Genomic DNA, 16,973 nt, shown 5'->3' with positions numbered 1-16,973 from the left:
ACTTTTGGGTTTTCTTTCCTAACAATAGAGAATAAAATAAAAATAATTAGGTAATTAATTAGAATAAGCTGTTACTCTTATTTTAAATCAGCTGTTCAGATGCTATTGTAAGAGCTGCATCTGTTACCATGGAGTTTCCTTAACTCAAACTCAGCTTTAAAAAAAAAAAAAAAAGGCAGAAAAGAAAGAAAGAAAGAAAAAGCTGTGGCCTGCTTCATGCTTTGAAAAAAATAATTCCCAGTGACCTTGGGCAGCTGTAGCCCTTATTGTACCTAGATTGCGGAGTTTAAAGTGGCCATCCTGTTTTACTGCAGAATCAATACAACATCCTGCATTATCTGCTCAGGTCTGAAGCATATGAATTAGAGAAGCAGGTATGTTTAAATAAAAGTTTTGTGCAGTGTTATTCAAATAAAATGAATGGATTCAGCATGCTTTTTAGAACCTTAAGCTTTTGTTTTTCTTTTTTTTTTTTTTTGAGATGGAGTCTCGCTCTGTCTCCCAGGCTGGGGTGCAGTGGCCGGATCTCAGCTCGCTGCAAGCTCCACCTCCCGGGTTTACGCCATTCTCCTGCCTTAGCCTCCCGAGTAGCTGGGACTACAAGCACCCACCACCTCGCCCGGCTAGTTTTTTGTATTTTTTGGTAGAGATGGGGTTTCACTGTGTTAGCCAGGATGGTCTCGATCTCCTGATCTCCGCCCGTCTCGGCCTCCCAAAGTGCTGGGATTACAGGTGTGAGCCACCGCGCCCGGCCTTGTTTTTCTTTAAAATATCTCTGGTACTACAAATTATACCATGCAATAATATGAATTTATGTATATGTGTATGTGTATCACATACTGCTTTTGGACCATTTTCCTTATTCCTAGACAGGTGGAGTATTTTAAGAGTTTCTGGGACTGCACTGAGTTTTGGGGGACCTGGGGCTCAGAAAGGAACCTATACTTTTTTTACACTTTTCAATCTTAGAGTACCTCAGAGATCCAGAAATAGGATAGTTCTATATTATTAATATTATTAGCATCTAGAGAGTCTACATAGATCTCACTTGGCCAAGAAACCTACCCTTTTAGTCTTGGGTTCCTGAAGTTACATATATCTCTACATATGGGATTCAGTAGGTTGATAGGCTACATGACAGAACTGACAAAGTGAATCCAGCCTGCAGAGACATGTATTGATTGGCCCACACAGTGTTTTTAAAATATCTGGATTTATAGCTTCTCCTGAAAAATGGAAAGATTTGACAAACTGGGCCGACATCACCACATGGCAGCAACTAGACAGACATATCCTTTCCAGCTTGTCAGAATCCCAACCACTCCTTCTCCTGAAGGTGTCACTTTGTCATTTCTCACCACGTTTGCACAATCATCTACTTGCTCAACACATTTATGTTACCTTCCCAGCTCCTGAAGGTTTGGAACTTGTAATTTACACTATTCAGTGCACACTTCTTTCTCTGTATGTGGTACAGTTAAAGTAAAATAGATAGCAATTTAATATAGAATAAAATCAACTCATTTTCCCCAGAAACATATTATACATTCATGTCTTCATACCTTTGCTTTGCATTTTTTCCTTCCCCGAGATATTTATTCTCTTGCTGAATGAATTCTACTCAGCTCAGCCCCTAGTACCTTGAATCTTCCTTGATCAATTCTGTCTACAGTTTTTTTCTCTTCTACAGTCTTAGAACCTTATTTTCTCCCACATTATAAATTTATTGTAGTAGAGCTTTCGGAAACTCTCATTCACTTAAAGAAGGCTTGTGTGTGGTCTTATGAAGAGGTTTTTTTGTTTTGTTTTTGTTTCTGTTTTTTTGAAGTGGGGTCTTGCTCTGTTACCCAGGATGGAGTGCAGTAGTGCAATCTTGGCTCACTGCAGCCTCCACCTCCCTCAGCCTCCCAAGTAGGTGGGATTACAGGTGCCCACCACCACGCCCAGCTAAGTTTTGTATTTTTAGTAGAGACGGGGTTTCACCATGTTGGCCAGGCTGGTCTTGAACGCCTGACCTCAAGTGATCTGCCCGCCTTGGCCCCCAGAAGTACTGGGATTACAGGCATGAGCCACCGCACTTGGCCTGAAGAGGCCTTTGATTAGTCTTTTCTTAATCTGGTTCACAATTCATTTTTTCAGAGAAATATATATAAAGTTGTCATTTTAAAAACTCAAAAAGTAATCTTAGTTTTTGTTTCCTTAGTTTTCTCAATTGGCCTTTGGGCATTAAATTTAAATATCATTTTCCTGTCTTTCAGTTACAGATGAGGACACAGTAAAGAGGTATTTTGCCAAGTTTGAAGAGAAATTTTTCCAAACCTGTGAAAAAGAACTTGCCAAAATCAACACATTTTATTCAGGTGAGTAATTAAGAGACTGTTTTTTGTTTTTTTTTTTCCTGCCAGGGAAGGATAAATTGTACCATATCATTGTTGAAACTTCTGATCAATGATCATTGTTTTTAAATTGAGTCTTGTTTTCCTTACTATACTACACTTAAGAGATATTTTCTTAGCTGGGATAAGAACACATCTGGTTTCTCAATGTTTAAGCTTTCTGTGGTCATTGCCTAGACTCTTCAGTCAAAAGGATATTGGGACTTCATTGAGAGGCAGTAGCTTGGTATAGCTTCACTGTGACCCAGTTCAAAGCTTAAAGAGTCAGAAACTTGATATTATCATTTTAGCCAGAGATGAATTACATAGTTCCAGCTTATCAATGATGGCAGTTTTATACCTTTTCATTGCCTAGAACACTCATACTTATTTCTCTAAAGCACTGGCCTCCAGAGTAGCATCTACAGTATGCCATTGGAATGTGAGAAGAAAATGTTAGAACTTATATAAATTTATGTCTGAGTCTTTTGAATTTTATTTTTCATACATGTATTGTTGTAACGTACCTAATATACATTAGTAAAACAATGTCTTTATAGTGAAAAATTTTGGAAACTTTAGAGCACTACCTTAGACATCAAGAGTCCTGTGAGACCTAGTTAATAATCAGATAGTTTCATGAGTACAGAATCTGAACAAAGTGAGTTCAATTCAGAAGGATATTTCATCTAGACTCGAAACTTTACACATAGTTCCTGTTACACTGCCAAATTTACAGCCTAGTAACTGGAATACCTATCCCTTTGAATGTAATGTATCTATCCCCTGAGCAGTAATTTATGAAAAAAATTTTAGTCTGTAATTATATTTAATATCAAAAATATAAAATTACTCTATTTTTTCTTTTTATATTTAATATGTAAATTACATGCCTGCTATTGAGAATATACTCTCATCTCTTGGCAAAGACTTTAGAAATACCATAATCTTATAACTAGCATAATCATAAACCAGTTATTAGTGTGAATTAGTCTAAAGATGAATAGTTTCATGACTTTACTAATTTGTTTTTTGGATGATTTTTTTCCTGGCTTGTCCACAACTTCTGGAAGCATCTTACTCAGATAACCTTTTTCAGCAGCCCCTTCAACTAGAGGCTGATCGTTCTCTTTTATAGAGTATTGAGAGTCAGGAGATGGAAAAACGTAAAAAGAGTCAGTGAGAAAGAGCTGCCAGAAGACGAGAGATTGAGTCCAGCATTCTCTTAGCTACCATTGTTCTTCCAAATCAGCATTTCTGTGTATTTCTATAAAAATGAATCTTCTTCTAAGCATCAGTATTGTTCTATTTCTGCCACTCCTGTTCGTTAGCATCTGCTGACCTCTTGGTTGCTCACTGTGAACTTGGACTCCTGGCTCCCAGTCAATCTCTATCTTAATTTTTCGTATCATGCTGGATGACTTCATTGTCCTTGTGGACAGTCATTTTCAGTTACACTGTACTTTAGCCCCATACACACATAGCCATACCCATCACCCAGAATTCCTCTCCTCTAAAATACCAAAACCTAATATGAGTCTATGACCATGTCTCCCAGCCTTTTAGCTTTTTACTCCCCTACTCCTTTAATATCTGTTTTTCCATGTCACAGAGCTCTAGTTTCTTGACTCTCCCATTTTATTTCAGTTTATCATACACCTCTTATAATTATTTCCGACTTTTTTTTTTGTCTTCTTTTTTCCTTTTTTTGGAGAATGGGGTCTCACTATGTTGCCCAGGCAGGTCTTGAATTCCTGTGCTCAAGCTATCTTCTTGCCTCTGTCTTCCTAAGTGCTGGGATTATAGGCATGGCCACCACACCCAGCCAGAATTATTTTCTTCTCCATCAATCATTTTAACCATTTTGACCCCTGTGTTTTTAATCCCTTTGCCCTCATTGCCTTATGTTGCATCTGCCTAGTAAAACTCAATCAATTGATCCTTTACCTTCTTCATGCCTACCCCAGAGGCTGCGTAGGACAACAGCAGAAGAAATTGGAACCACAATCAATTCGTTGTTGCACCCTTAACTACGCCCTCAAAGCTTCCTGCGGGTCCTAATCAGTATCCTTTTTCATGCTCCAAAGTGCTTTTGTAAACTTTATATCGTTCTCCAGAATTCTCTAACCCCACCACCTTCCCCATCATGCTCATTGTACCCGCTGCTTTACAAATAAAAATAAAGGCCATCAGCTTCTGTTGATGTATAATGCCATGCAGATATATGGTATTATGTCTGCACCTCTCTCCCAAATGCCTATAGACATTCTCATCCTTATTTATATTCCTCCAATCTTTGTAGAAGAGATATATCCCTCTTTATTCCATCCGAGATCTTTACAACTACTAAATTTCAACTCTTCAAGACCTTGCTCCAGTAATTATTTCCTCTAAGAATTATTAAATAAATATAACTTCCCTTTTTGTTGATTCAATCTCCTTAGCAAGTCATTCCCTTCAAAAAAAAAAAAAAAAAAAAATGAGCAAGCAAATTTCTTAACTTTATATCCTCCTCCTCCTCATCTTTCATTTGTAGCTGGGCTTTTTCCTTTGGCAGAGGGAACAGTTTATGCACAAGCAAGAGCCATGAAAGAGTTGAAAGAGCATAGCATGTATATATGTCTCTTTCACAAGGGTAGAGGCACCTAGAAGACAGAGACAAAATATAAATTTTTTTTTTTTTTTTTTTTGAGACAGAGTCTTGCTCTGTTGCCCAGGCTGGAGTGCAATGGTATAATCTCAGCTCACTGTAAACTCCGCCTCCCAGGTTCATGCCATTCTCCTGCCTCAGCCTCCTGAGTAGCTGGGACTACAGGTACCCGCCACCATGCCTGGCTAATTTTTTTTGTATTTTTAGTTGAGACGGAGTTTCACCATGTTAGCCAGGATGGTCTCGATCTCCTGACTTCGTGATCCACCTGCCTTGGCCTCCCAAAGGGCTGGGATTACAGGTGTGAGCCACCGTGCCCAGTCAAAATATAAATATTATTATTATTATTATTTTTTTTTTTTTTTCGGAGTCTCGCTCTGTCACCCAGGCTGGAGTGCAGTGGCTGGATCTCAGCTCACTGCAAGCTCCGCCTCCCGGGTTTACGCCATTCTCCTACCTCAGCCTCCCGAGTAGCTGGGATTACAGGCGCCTGCCACCTTGCCCGGCTAGTTTTTTGTAATTTTTAGTAGAGACGGGGTTTCACCGTGTTAACCAGGATGGTCTCGATCTCCTGACCTTGTGATCCGCCCGTCTCGGCTTCCCACAGTGCTGGGATTACAGGCTTGAGCCACCGCGCCCAGCCAAAATATAAATATTATTTAAAGCCATGCAAACAGGTAGATTTTCTCTAAGGGAAAAATGTACAGAAGGGATTGCAGTGTTCTCAAGGAGAAAGATAATTTCTATAATTAGGAGATAGCAGGATTAAGAGGAATCAGCGATGTAGACAGAGAAGACCATATAGCAGGAGGAGGAGGAGACTAAAAGAGGAGGGCATTTGCAATGAAGCAAATGTTTAGATTCAGAAAGGGTATTGGAAATGATGTAAGGCTGTAAACTATGAATATATAAAATCAAGTTTATTAGCTTTTTTCTTCTACTATGACATTTTTTTGAAAAAGAAGAATCTCTTAAGGTTAACTCTAAATGGATGATTTGTTTCACAAAGAATAGAAAATGCTTCTTGGTTTATGAAGAAAAATATCTACTCTTGTAGTACTTTGTTTCTTTTGTTTGTTTTTGAGACAGGGTCTCACTCTAGGCTAGAGTGCAGTGGTGTGATCTTGGCTCACAGCAACCTCTGCCTCCCGGTTCAAGTGATCCTCCTGCCTCAGCCTCCTGCGTAGCTGGAACTACAGGCATGTGCCACACACCTGGCTAATTTTTTATTTTTATTTTTAGTAGAGATGGGGTTTCACCATGTTGGCCAGGCAGGTCTTGAACTCCTGACCTCAGGTGATCCACCACCCTCGACCTCCCAAAGTGCTGGGATTACAGGCATGAGCCACTGCGCCTGGCCAGTAGACACTTTTTATATTTTGAGTTATAGTAAAAAAAAAACTAAATTATGACCCAGCACACATATACAGATACATTTGTTTTATATATGTTTGTATGCATCTATATGTGTGTGACTACACAATGTATTTAAATAATTTAAGATTTTTTTCATGAAACAGTACTTATCTTTAGTACTTGTAGTATATTCTGTTTTCTATATTTTTCTATTCTGTTCGATTTTTTTTTTATTACACTTTAAGTTCTAGGGTACATGTGCATAGCGATGCAGGGTTTATTCTATATGTATGCTTATTGCCATGTTGGTGTGCTGCACCCATCAGCTCTCAAGCACCCACATCAACTCATCATTTACATCGGGTATAACTCCCGAATTCTGGCCCTCCCCTCCCCTCCCGTGATAGGCCCGATTGTGTGATGTTCCCCTTCCGAGTCAAGTGATCTCATTGTTCCAGTTCCCACCTATGAGTGAGAACATCACGGTGTTTGGTTTTCTGTTAGCTGATAGTTAGCTGAGGGCCAGGTGGTTTCCAATGCATCCATGTCCCCTACAAAGGACACAAGTATCCTTTTTATGGCTGCATAGTATTCCATGGTGTATATATGTGCCACATTTTTCTTCATCAGTCTGTCACTGATGGACATTTGGGTTGATTCAAGTCTTTGCTATTGTGAATAGTGCCGCGGTAAACAAATGTCTGCATGTGTCTTTATCGCTAGCATGATTTGTAATCCTTAGGGTATATACCCAGTAATGGGATGGCTGGGTCCTATGGGCACTTCTAGTTCTAGATCCTTGAGGAATGCATGTACTGTTTCCATAATGGTTGAACTGGTTTACAGTCCACCAACAGTGTAAAGTGTTCTATTTCTCCCATCCTCTCCAGCATCTGTTGTTTCCTGACTTTTAATGATTGCCATTCTGACTGGTGTGAGATGGTATCTCATTGTGGTTTTGATTTGCATTTCTCTGATGGCCAGTGATGATGAGCATTTTTTTTTCCTTATGTCTGTTGGCTATATGAATGTCCTCTTTTTTGAGAAATATCTGTTCATATCCTTTACTTACTTTCTGATGGGGTTGTTTGTTTTTCTTATAGAAATTTGTTTGAGTTCTTTGTGGGTTCTGGATATTAGCCCTTTGTCAGATGAGTAGATTGCAAAATTTTCTCCCACATTCTGTGGGTTGCCTGTTCACTCAGATAGGACAGGACAGCTGGGATGTTAGGTCATGGTGGTCGTTGCTTTTGGTGTTTTGGGCGTGAAGTCCCTTGCCACGTGCCTATGTCCTGAATGGTATTACCTAGGTTTTCCTCTAGGGTTTTTATGGTATTAGGTCTAGCTTATTTAAGTCTCTGATCCATCTTGAATTAATTTTGTATAAGGAGTAAGGAAAGGATCCAGTTTCAACTTTTCTACTACGGCTATGATATCAGCACCATTTATTAAATAGGGAATCCTTTTCCCATTTCTTGTTTTCTCAGGTTTATCAAAGATCAGATGGCTGTAGATGTGTGGTATTATTTCTGAGGACTCTGTTCTGTTCCCATTGGTCTATATCTCTGTTTTGGTACCAGTACCATGCTGTTTTTAGTTCCTGTAGTCTTGTAGTATAGTTTGAAGTCAGATGGCGTGATGCCTCCAGCTTTTGTTCTTTTGACCCAGGATTGTCTTGGAGATGTGGGCTCTTTTTGGTTCCATATGAACTTTAAAGCAGTTTTCCAGTTCTGTGAAGAAACTCATTGGTAGCTTGATGGGGATGGCATTGAATCTATAAATTACCTTGAGCAATGCGGCCATTTTCGATATTGATTCTTCTATCCATGGCATGGTATGTTCTTCCATTTGTTTATGTCCTCTTTTATTTCACTGAGCAGTGGTTTGTAGTTCTCCTTGAAAGGCGTCCTTTACATCCCTTGTAAGTTGGATTCCTAGGTATTTTATTCTCTTTGAAACAATTGTGAATGGAAGTTCATTCATGATTTGGCTCTCTGTCTGTCTGTTACTGGTGTATAAGAATGCTTGTGATTTTTGCACATTAATTTTTATCCTGAGACTTTGCTGAAGTTTCTTATCAGCTTAAGGAGATTTTGGGCTGAGACAATGGGGTTTTTCTAAATATGCAATCATGTCATCTGCAAGAGGACAATTTGACTTCTTCTTTTCCTAACTGAATACCGCGTTTCTTTCTCTTGCCCTGGTGCCCTAGCAGAACTGTACTATGTTGAATAGGAGTGGTGAGAGGCATCCCTGTCTTAATGCCAGTTTTCAAAGGGAATTTTTCCAGTTTTTTGCCCATTCAGTATGATGGCTGTGGTTTGTCTTAGTAGCTCTGTGTGCAGAGTGCGTTCCATCAATACCGAATTTATTGAAGCGTTTTTATGAAGGGCTGTTGAATTTTTGTGCTTTCTGCATCTATTAGAGATAATCATGTGGTTTTGTCTTTGGTTCTGTTTATATGCTGGATTATGTTTTGATGATTTGCGAATGTTGAACCAGCCTTGCATCAGGATGAAGCCCATGATCATGGTGGATAAGCTTTTGATGTGCTGCTGAATCCGGTTTGCCAGTATTTTATTGAGGATTTTTGCATCAATGTTCATCAGGGATATTGGTCTAAAATTCTCTTTTTGTTATTGTCTCTGCCGGAGCTTTGGTATCAGGATGTGGTCTCCATAAAATGAGTTGGGAGGATTCCCTCTTTTTCTATTGATTGGAATAGTTTCAGAAGGAATGGTACCGGCTCACTCTTGGCCTTGCCTCTGGTAGGAATTCAGCTGTGGTGCATCTGGTTATAGACTTTTTTGGTTGGTAGGCTATTATTGCCTCAATTTCAGAAGCCTGCTATTGGTCTGTCCAGGGATTCAACTTCTTCCTGGTTTAGTCTTGGGAGAGTGTAGTGTCAGAATTATCCATTTCTTCTGAATTTTCTAGTTTATTTCGTGAGGTGTTTATAGTATTCTCTGATGGTAGTTTGTATTTCTGTGGGGTCGGTGATATCCCATATCATTTTTATTCGTCTATTTGATTCTTCTCTCTTTTCTTCTGTATTAGTCTTGCTAGCAGTCACCATCAATTTGTTGATCTTTTCAAAAACCAGCTCCTGGATTCATTGATTTTTTGGAGGGTTTTTGTGTCTCTATCTCCCTTCAGTTCTGCTCTGATCTTGGTTTATTTCTTGCCTTCTGCTAGCTTTTTTTGAATGTGTTTGCTCTTGCTTCTCTAGTTCTTTTAATTGTGTGATGTTAAAGTGTCAATTTTAGATCTTTCCTGCTTTCTCTTATTGGGCATTTAGTGCTATAAATTTCCCTCAGACACTGCTTTAAATGTGTCCCAGGGATTCTGGTATGTTAGCCTCTTTGTTCTCATTGGTTTCAAGAACATCTTTATTTCTGCCTTCATTTCGTTTGTGTGCCAGTAGTCATTCAGGAGCAGGTTATTCAGTTTCCACATGTAGTTGGCGGTTTTGATTGACTTTCTTGATCCCTCGTTCTAGTTTGATTGCACTGTGGTCTGAGGAGACAGTTTGTTATAATTTCTGTTCTTGTACATTTGCTGAGGTGCTTTACTTTAACTATGTGAGTCAATTTTGGAATAAAGTGCGATGTGGTGCCTGAGAAGAATATATGTATATTCTGTTGATTTGGGGTGGAGAGAGTTCTGTAGATGTCTATTGATTCTGCTTGCTGCAGAGATGAGTTCAATTCCTGGATGTGCTTGGTGCTTTCTGTCTCGTTGTTCTGTCTAATGTTGACAGTGGGGTGTTGAGATCTCCCATTATTGTGTAGAGTCTAGAATCTCTTTGTAGATCCCTAGGACTTGCTTTATGAATCTGGGTGCTCCCTGTATTGGGTGCATATATATTTAGGAGAGTTAGCTCTTCCCTGTTGAATTGATCCCTTTACCATTATGTAATGGCCTTCTTTGTCTCTTTTGATCTTTGATGGTTTAAAAGTCTGTTTTATCAGGAGCTAGTATTGCAACCCCGCTTTTTTTGTTCTCCATTTTGCTTGGTAGATACTTCCTCCATCCCTTTATTTTGAGCCTATATATGTCTCTGCATGTGAGATGGGTCTCCTGAGTACAACAGACTGATGGGTGTGACTCTTTATCAGTTTGCCAGTCTGTGTCTTTTAATTAGACATTGAATCCATTTACATTTTAAAAGTTAATATTGTTATGTGTGAACTTGATCCTGCCATTATGATATTAACTGGTTATTTTGCTGGATTAGTTGATGCAGTTTCTTCCCTAGCCTTGATGGTCTTTACATTTGGCATGTTTTTGCAATGGCTGGTGGTTGTTCCTTTCCATGTTTACTGCTTCCTTCAGGGTCTCTTGTAAGGAGGCTGGTGGTAACAAAATCTCTAAGCATTTGCTTATCTGTTAAAGTTTATTTCTCCTTCACTTCTGAAACTTAGTTTGGCTGGATATGAAATTCTGGGTTGAAAATTCTTTTCTTTAGATGTTGAATATTATTTACTCTCTTCTGGCTTGTAGAGTTTCTGCAGAGAGATCTGCTGTGAGGTCTGATGGGCTTCCTTGTGGGTAACCCGACCTTTCTCTCTGGCTGCCCTTAGATTTTTCCTTCATTTCAACTTTGGTGAATCTGGCAATTATGTCTTGGAGTTGCTCTTCTCGAGTATCTTTGTGGCGTTCTCTGTATTTCCTGAATTTGAATGTTGGCCTGCCCTACTAGGTTGGGAAGTTCTCCTGGATGATATCCTGAAGAGTGTTTTCCAACTTGGTTTCCATTTTCCCCCTCCTTCAGAACTTTAATCAGATGTAGATTTGGTCTTTTACATAATCCCATACTTCTTGCAGGCTTTGTTCATTCTTTTTCTTCTTTTTTCTTTAGATTTCTCTTCTAAGCTTCATTTCATTCATTTGATCCTCAATCGCTGATACTCTTTCTTCCAGTTGATGATGGGTTACTGAAGCTTGTGCATTTGTCGCATTATTTCGTGTCATGGTTTCATCTCTGTCTGTTAGTTTATGGCCTTCTCTGCATTAATTGTTCTGGTTATCAACTGCTTCCACTCTTTTTCAGATTTTAGTTTCTTTCTTTAGTGCGATCTATTCCTCCTTTAGCTCTGAGAAGTTTGATGGACTGAATCCTTCTTCTCTCATCTCGTCAAAGTCTTCTCCGTCCAGCTTTGATCCGTTGCTGGCGATGAGCCTCGCATTCGCTTTGGAGGGAGATGTGCTCTTATTTTTTTGAATTTCCAGCTTTTCTGCCCTGCTTTTTCCCCCATGCTTTGTGGTTTATCTGCCTCTGGTCTTTGATGATGGTGACGTACTGATGTGGTTTTTGGTGTGGGTGTCCTTCCTGTTTAGTTTTCCTTCTAAGGTCAGGACCCTCCAGCTGTGCAGGTCTGTTGGAGACCTTTGGGTCCCTCCAGGCCCTGTTTGCCTGGGTGGTCAGCAGCAGAGGCTGCAGAATACTGCTGGGCTTGGCGGGGGTGTACCTGTCTGATTCTTGCTTTGGAAAGCTTCCTCTCAGGGTGTACTCCATGAGTGTGGGGTGTGGGTCTGCCCCTAGTGGGGATCTCCCAGTTAGGCTACTCAGGGGTCAGGGACCCACTTGAGCAGGCAGTCTGTCTGTCCTCAGATCTCAACCTCCGTGTTGGGAGATCCACTGCTCTCTTCAAAGCTGTCAAAGTTGCTTGCATCTGCAGAGGTTTCTGCTGCTTTTTTGCTGCTGTTGTTGTTGTTGTCGTTGTCGTTGTTGTTTAGCTGTGCCCTGTCCCCAAAGGTGGAGTCTACAGAGACTGGCAGGCCTCCTTGAGCTGCTGTGAGCTCCACCCAGTTTGATCTTCCCAGGGCTTTGTTTACCTACTTAAGCCTCAGCAATGGCGGGCGCCCCTCCCCCAGCCTGGCTGCTGCCTTGCGGTTAGATCGCAGACTGCTGTGCTAGCAATGAGGAAGGCTCTGTGGGCGTGGGACCCTCCCGGCCAGGTGTGGGATATAATCTCCTGGTGTGCCCGTTTGCTTAAAGCGCAGTATTGGGGTGGGAGTTACCCGATTTTCCAGGTGTTGTGTGTCTCAGTTCCCCTGGCTAGGAAAAGGGATTCCCTTCCCCCTTGCGCTTACCAGGTGAGGCGATGCCTTGCCCTGCTTCAGCTCTCGCTGGTCGGGCTGCAACAGCTGACCAGCACCGATTGTCCGGCACTCCCCAGTGAGATGAACCCAGTACCTCAGTTGATAATGCAGAAATCACCTGTCTTCTGTGTCAGTCGCGCTGGGAGCTGGAGACTGGAGCTGTTCCTATTTGGCCATCTTGCTGCGCCCTCCCTCGATTTTTTTTAAATGCTGATTATGATCCACTAAATTGGTTTTATGACCTCATACTGGGTTGCAACCCTTAGTTTAAAACATGATTTCTTTAAGTTAGGTTGCTTCTCAAAAATAATTTTAGGCTAGCTACTATTAAAAATTTTGGTGCTATAATTTGATGACTTCCTGTTTTGTGTGTGTATTGGCAGGGCCAGTGAGGCATGTCTCTTGATGTCCTCACTGGTACAAATTGATAGTCTCTAGAGTGACTCCTGCCAGATCAGGAAGCGGTAGGTAATACGAAGACATGATTGACAGAAATATAATTTGGTTCTGGTCCTCAGCAGTATCTTTTTTCCCTCCTTATTTAGCAACCTTCTCCCCAGAAGATTGTAGACTGCAGTTCTCAGACACTAGGGCACAAGAAAAACTGTAAACAATATGGGGTGAGTTTAGCTTAATAACCCGCCTCCACCCACTTATATCTCTCACACATTAAATAGTTAAAAATGCTCCATTTTTAAGTGAGATATTTTTGACTAAAAAACTTTAAATGTCCTGAAACAAATTGCTGTATTTTATTTGTCTGTTTCTAATCACATCAAAAAGGCCAAACAATCAAAATATAGCATGAATGCTGCTAAAATTTGGAATGTTTTTCTTGCTGATGCTATTTACTATTGAACCTTCCTAGGCTTCCACGCACTCACTTATAAAACAAGCAGATTGATTCCCAACCCTGTAGGGTTCCACACGTTAGGATCAGAAGCTATTTTCAATATTCAGAAAACGTGATGTAAGTTATTTTGTTAGTCTTTATTTTTTATTATGTGTCTTTGGTTGAAAATTGACATTTATTTAGATGACATTTATTTAGATTTATAGATAAAATCAGTATTCGAAGATCATAGGAAGAGAGGGGAATTGTGAAAGGGAGAGGTTCTTCATGGTAAAAACATTGCTAATCCCTAACCTGGAAGTCTCTTAGGTCTCTTCTGTCACTAGACAAGGTATCAATCTTGAAGTCTATACCATTAGAAACCTTTTTTTTTGTGGTAACCAGTAATGTCTTTTTCCAGTGGACAACTGATCCAACTGATCACTTCACTTTTTTCAAACCAGTTTGCCTTTTCTCTTTATTAAAAATACTTAGCTTCTAAACAGTGTTTATGTGCCTAATGTTAAAAAAAAAAGTCAGAATATATGTGTTGCTTCTAATATTTCACAAAACATTCAAGCCTCTTTTATTGGCTGGAATTTTGAAATAGCTAAGTGCTTTTTCTTTGTTTTTTAATAATTTCATTTTTTTTTCTGGCTGCCTTTTTTTGGTTTCAGTGACATTGAGAAGTCACAGCAGTGTTAATATGCTGTCTCTTTCCTTACTAAAAAGGATAGGAGGGAGAGAGGGAAGAAGGAAGGTAATTGCATTGGTGTTTTATTAGTAGGAAAATTATAATAGAAACAGACTTATTTCTTGCCTGTAAAATATGTTCTTGATTCATATAAATGCAAGACCAATTAGATAATAGTTACTAAGAGCTATTCTTATTACATAGTTATTCCTGTTATTCCTGTAATCCTTTTACAATGTTTTGGTGTATGTTTTTTTCATTATTGATTTATATTGTTTTTATACAAAAGGAATTTGAGGCACTGTATATTGTTATACCACTAAATGTGTGCAATTAATAATTAGAATCTTTTACACTGAAATAGTAAATGTTCATTTTACAAATGATACATGTGTCTAGTATGCATGTATTTAAACTATGACTTAATGACTGGTTTTGTTCTTTGCTCATGTGTGTGTTAAAATGTGGATTAAGTAGGTATTTTTAATGAGAGTGGTCGTAGGTTGGTATATTGTTTTAAATTCCCATGTCTTAACATGTCTTCCTGCGTCATGAGTCTCTTGAGTTCATTACAGTAGAATCAGTTACTTAAGAACTGTTTAAAGGAGTAGGGAGGGTAGTAGGGGAAGTGAAATTAAAGCAGCCACTCTTGCTTGCTTTCTTGTTAATACATCTAAAGGAAATTACAATTACAATATTTGTATTGTCCACAATAAATTTTCCTTTCTTTATTCTGTTAAAAAAAAGTGTTTGATAAGCCTCTATTAAAAACAAGCCATGTGAAAACCAGACTCATTTTCTTTCTCTCCTTTTTTCTCTCAGCCTCATTTTCTTTCTCTCCTTCCTTCGTTCTGTGTCTCTCCTAGTTTTCTTTTTTTCTTTCTGAGACTGAAAGAAAGGATGAGGAATGTCTATGGTCATGAGTAACACAGTTTCCAAATGACATCTTCACAAACAAACACAATATCATGTAAATTAATTTTTTAAAAAAATCGTAGGTCACAACCCAATAAATTGGTCAGAGAATTAAAATACAGTCATGTGTCACTTAATGACAGGGATAATTCTGAGAAATACGTCATGAGGTGATTTCATTTTGGGAACATCATGTGTACTTACACAAACATAGATGGTCTATCCTGTTACACATGTAGCCTATATAATATAGCCTGTTGCTCCTAGGCTATAAAACTGTCCAGCATGTTACTACAGAGAATACTGTAGGCATTGTAAAACAATGGTAAGTATTTATTTATCTAAACATAGAAAAGGTACAGTAAAAATAAAGTATTATATCTTACGGGGCTCCTGTTGTACATGCTGTCAGTTGTTGACCAGAATGTTGTTCTGTGGCGCTACGACTGTACGTGGGTCATTGCAGGCATGTTTTTAAAAATATAGATAGAATATAGTAGAATAGAAAATATCAGAGTGTTATTTACTAAATACATCTGTTGTGTTTATTTACAAATTATATGTATTTTTTAAAGTTTATGTGCAATATGACATTTAGTATTTTACAGTTATGCAAAGTACTGTGAAAACTGACATGAAGAAGCATTGACTTTACTTGGAGGAAGAAAGCAGGATTGAGGAAAAGCCTTTAGAAGAAGTGAAATTTAAATTGGGTCTTTGAAAATGTGTAGGCATTGGCCAAATGCTCTTAAGGGAGGTTGTTTGGGGATGGCTGTAGGGGGAGGTGGAATTTAGTGCTTCAGAGCAAGGGAAAAAAATCTATCCAGATGCATAGTGGCATTAAAGTACATGACATATTTGGGGATGAAGACAATAACAAATAGTCTTTTGAGGCTGAATTTGTAAGATATCAAGGAGTAAGTTGCTGATTAGAGAGAAAAGTGGAAAAATTAGATGTTTTATTCACATACAGATTTCAGACTTCAGTATCTGAGGTACACAGTTTCAAGTGTGTAGGAATTCCAGATAAAAGCAGTATAAAAAATGCATGTAATGTAACAAGATTAACTATCCTGAATCATCTGTGATGGGTCAACATTCTCATTAACTTACTTTATATTTTGAATAACACTAAGGTCCATAAATTGAATTAGCAAGATAGTAATATTGTAAGACAGGTAAACAAATAATAAAAATACTCTAAGACATTAATTTTATTTTAGAAAGAATTATTCTTCAATTGCATAACAACAGCATTGCCATTCTGAAGACAGCTTGTAGTTCTTGAAATGACTTTTTCTAAAAGTAAAAGAACAATGAATTTGGTGAAAGCAAAAGATATTGGTAACCCTTATTCTAGCTCTTTGAGGGATACATTAGTTCTTTGAAAATTCTTGAATGGTTATTGGAAATTTTTATCAAATATTTAGTATGAGAGCCTATGGCGTTAACATATTAAAATAATCATATTTGTTCTCATATTCAGGGTCACTTGATTTACTGGCATAAGTAGAAATTGTAGTTTATTGGCAAAATAGTCTATTTTCATCAATATTTATAAAATTGCTTAGAAGTATTGTGTGTAATATTTTTTCAGATAGCTTCTAAGTTGTTAGGACATAAATACTTCAGTTATTTGAACCTGACTACTTAATAAATAGAAGCATTAGGTATTCTTTTGGCCTAGAAGCATCATGAAAATATTACTGAGACACAAAGTACACCATGAACCAAGAAAGAACCTAGAAGTTCTACATTGTTTTTGATCTTGAGGATAAGACAGACACATTTGCAATAGAAATGTTTAACATATGTAAAAAGAGCCGTAAGATTCATTCATTCATTCATTCATTCATTCATTCATTCACTTATTTATTTATTTTGAGATTGAGTCTTGCTTTGTCGCCCAGGCTGGAGTGCAGTGGTGCGATCTGAGCTCACTGCAACCTCTGCCTCCCGGGTTCAAGCAATTCTCTGCCTCAGCCTCCTGAGTAGCTGGGATTACAGGCGCCCACCACCACACCCGGCTAATTTTTTTGTATTTTT

The 16,973-nt window shown here is 38.7% G+C and overlaps 1 protein-coding gene across 2 annotated transcripts in view; it reads left to right on the top strand.

Annotated features, from left to right (window-relative positions):
- The window catches only part of XPR1 (xenotropic and polytropic retrovirus receptor 1), a 265,026-nt gene that overhangs the window by 159,671 nt on the left and 88,382 nt on the right, over positions 1–16,973 (top strand). For both annotated transcript variants that reach the window (XM_031658032.1, XM_031658034.1), the window contains exon 3: positions 2,259–2,360. In XM_031658032.1, the coding sequence (XP_031513892.1) occupies positions 2,259–2,360 (102 nt within the window). The remainder of the gene's footprint in view (positions 1–2,258; positions 2,361–16,973) is intronic.

This window comes from Papio anubis, chromosome 1 (assembly GCF_008728515.1).
Source record: "Papio anubis isolate 15944 chromosome 1, Panubis1.0, whole genome shotgun sequence".
NCBI classification, from domain to species: Eukaryota; Metazoa; Chordata; class Mammalia; order Primates; family Cercopithecidae; genus Papio; species Papio anubis.
Note: the sequence above shows the minus strand (reverse complement) of the source record. Positions and strands in the feature narration are given on the sequence as shown.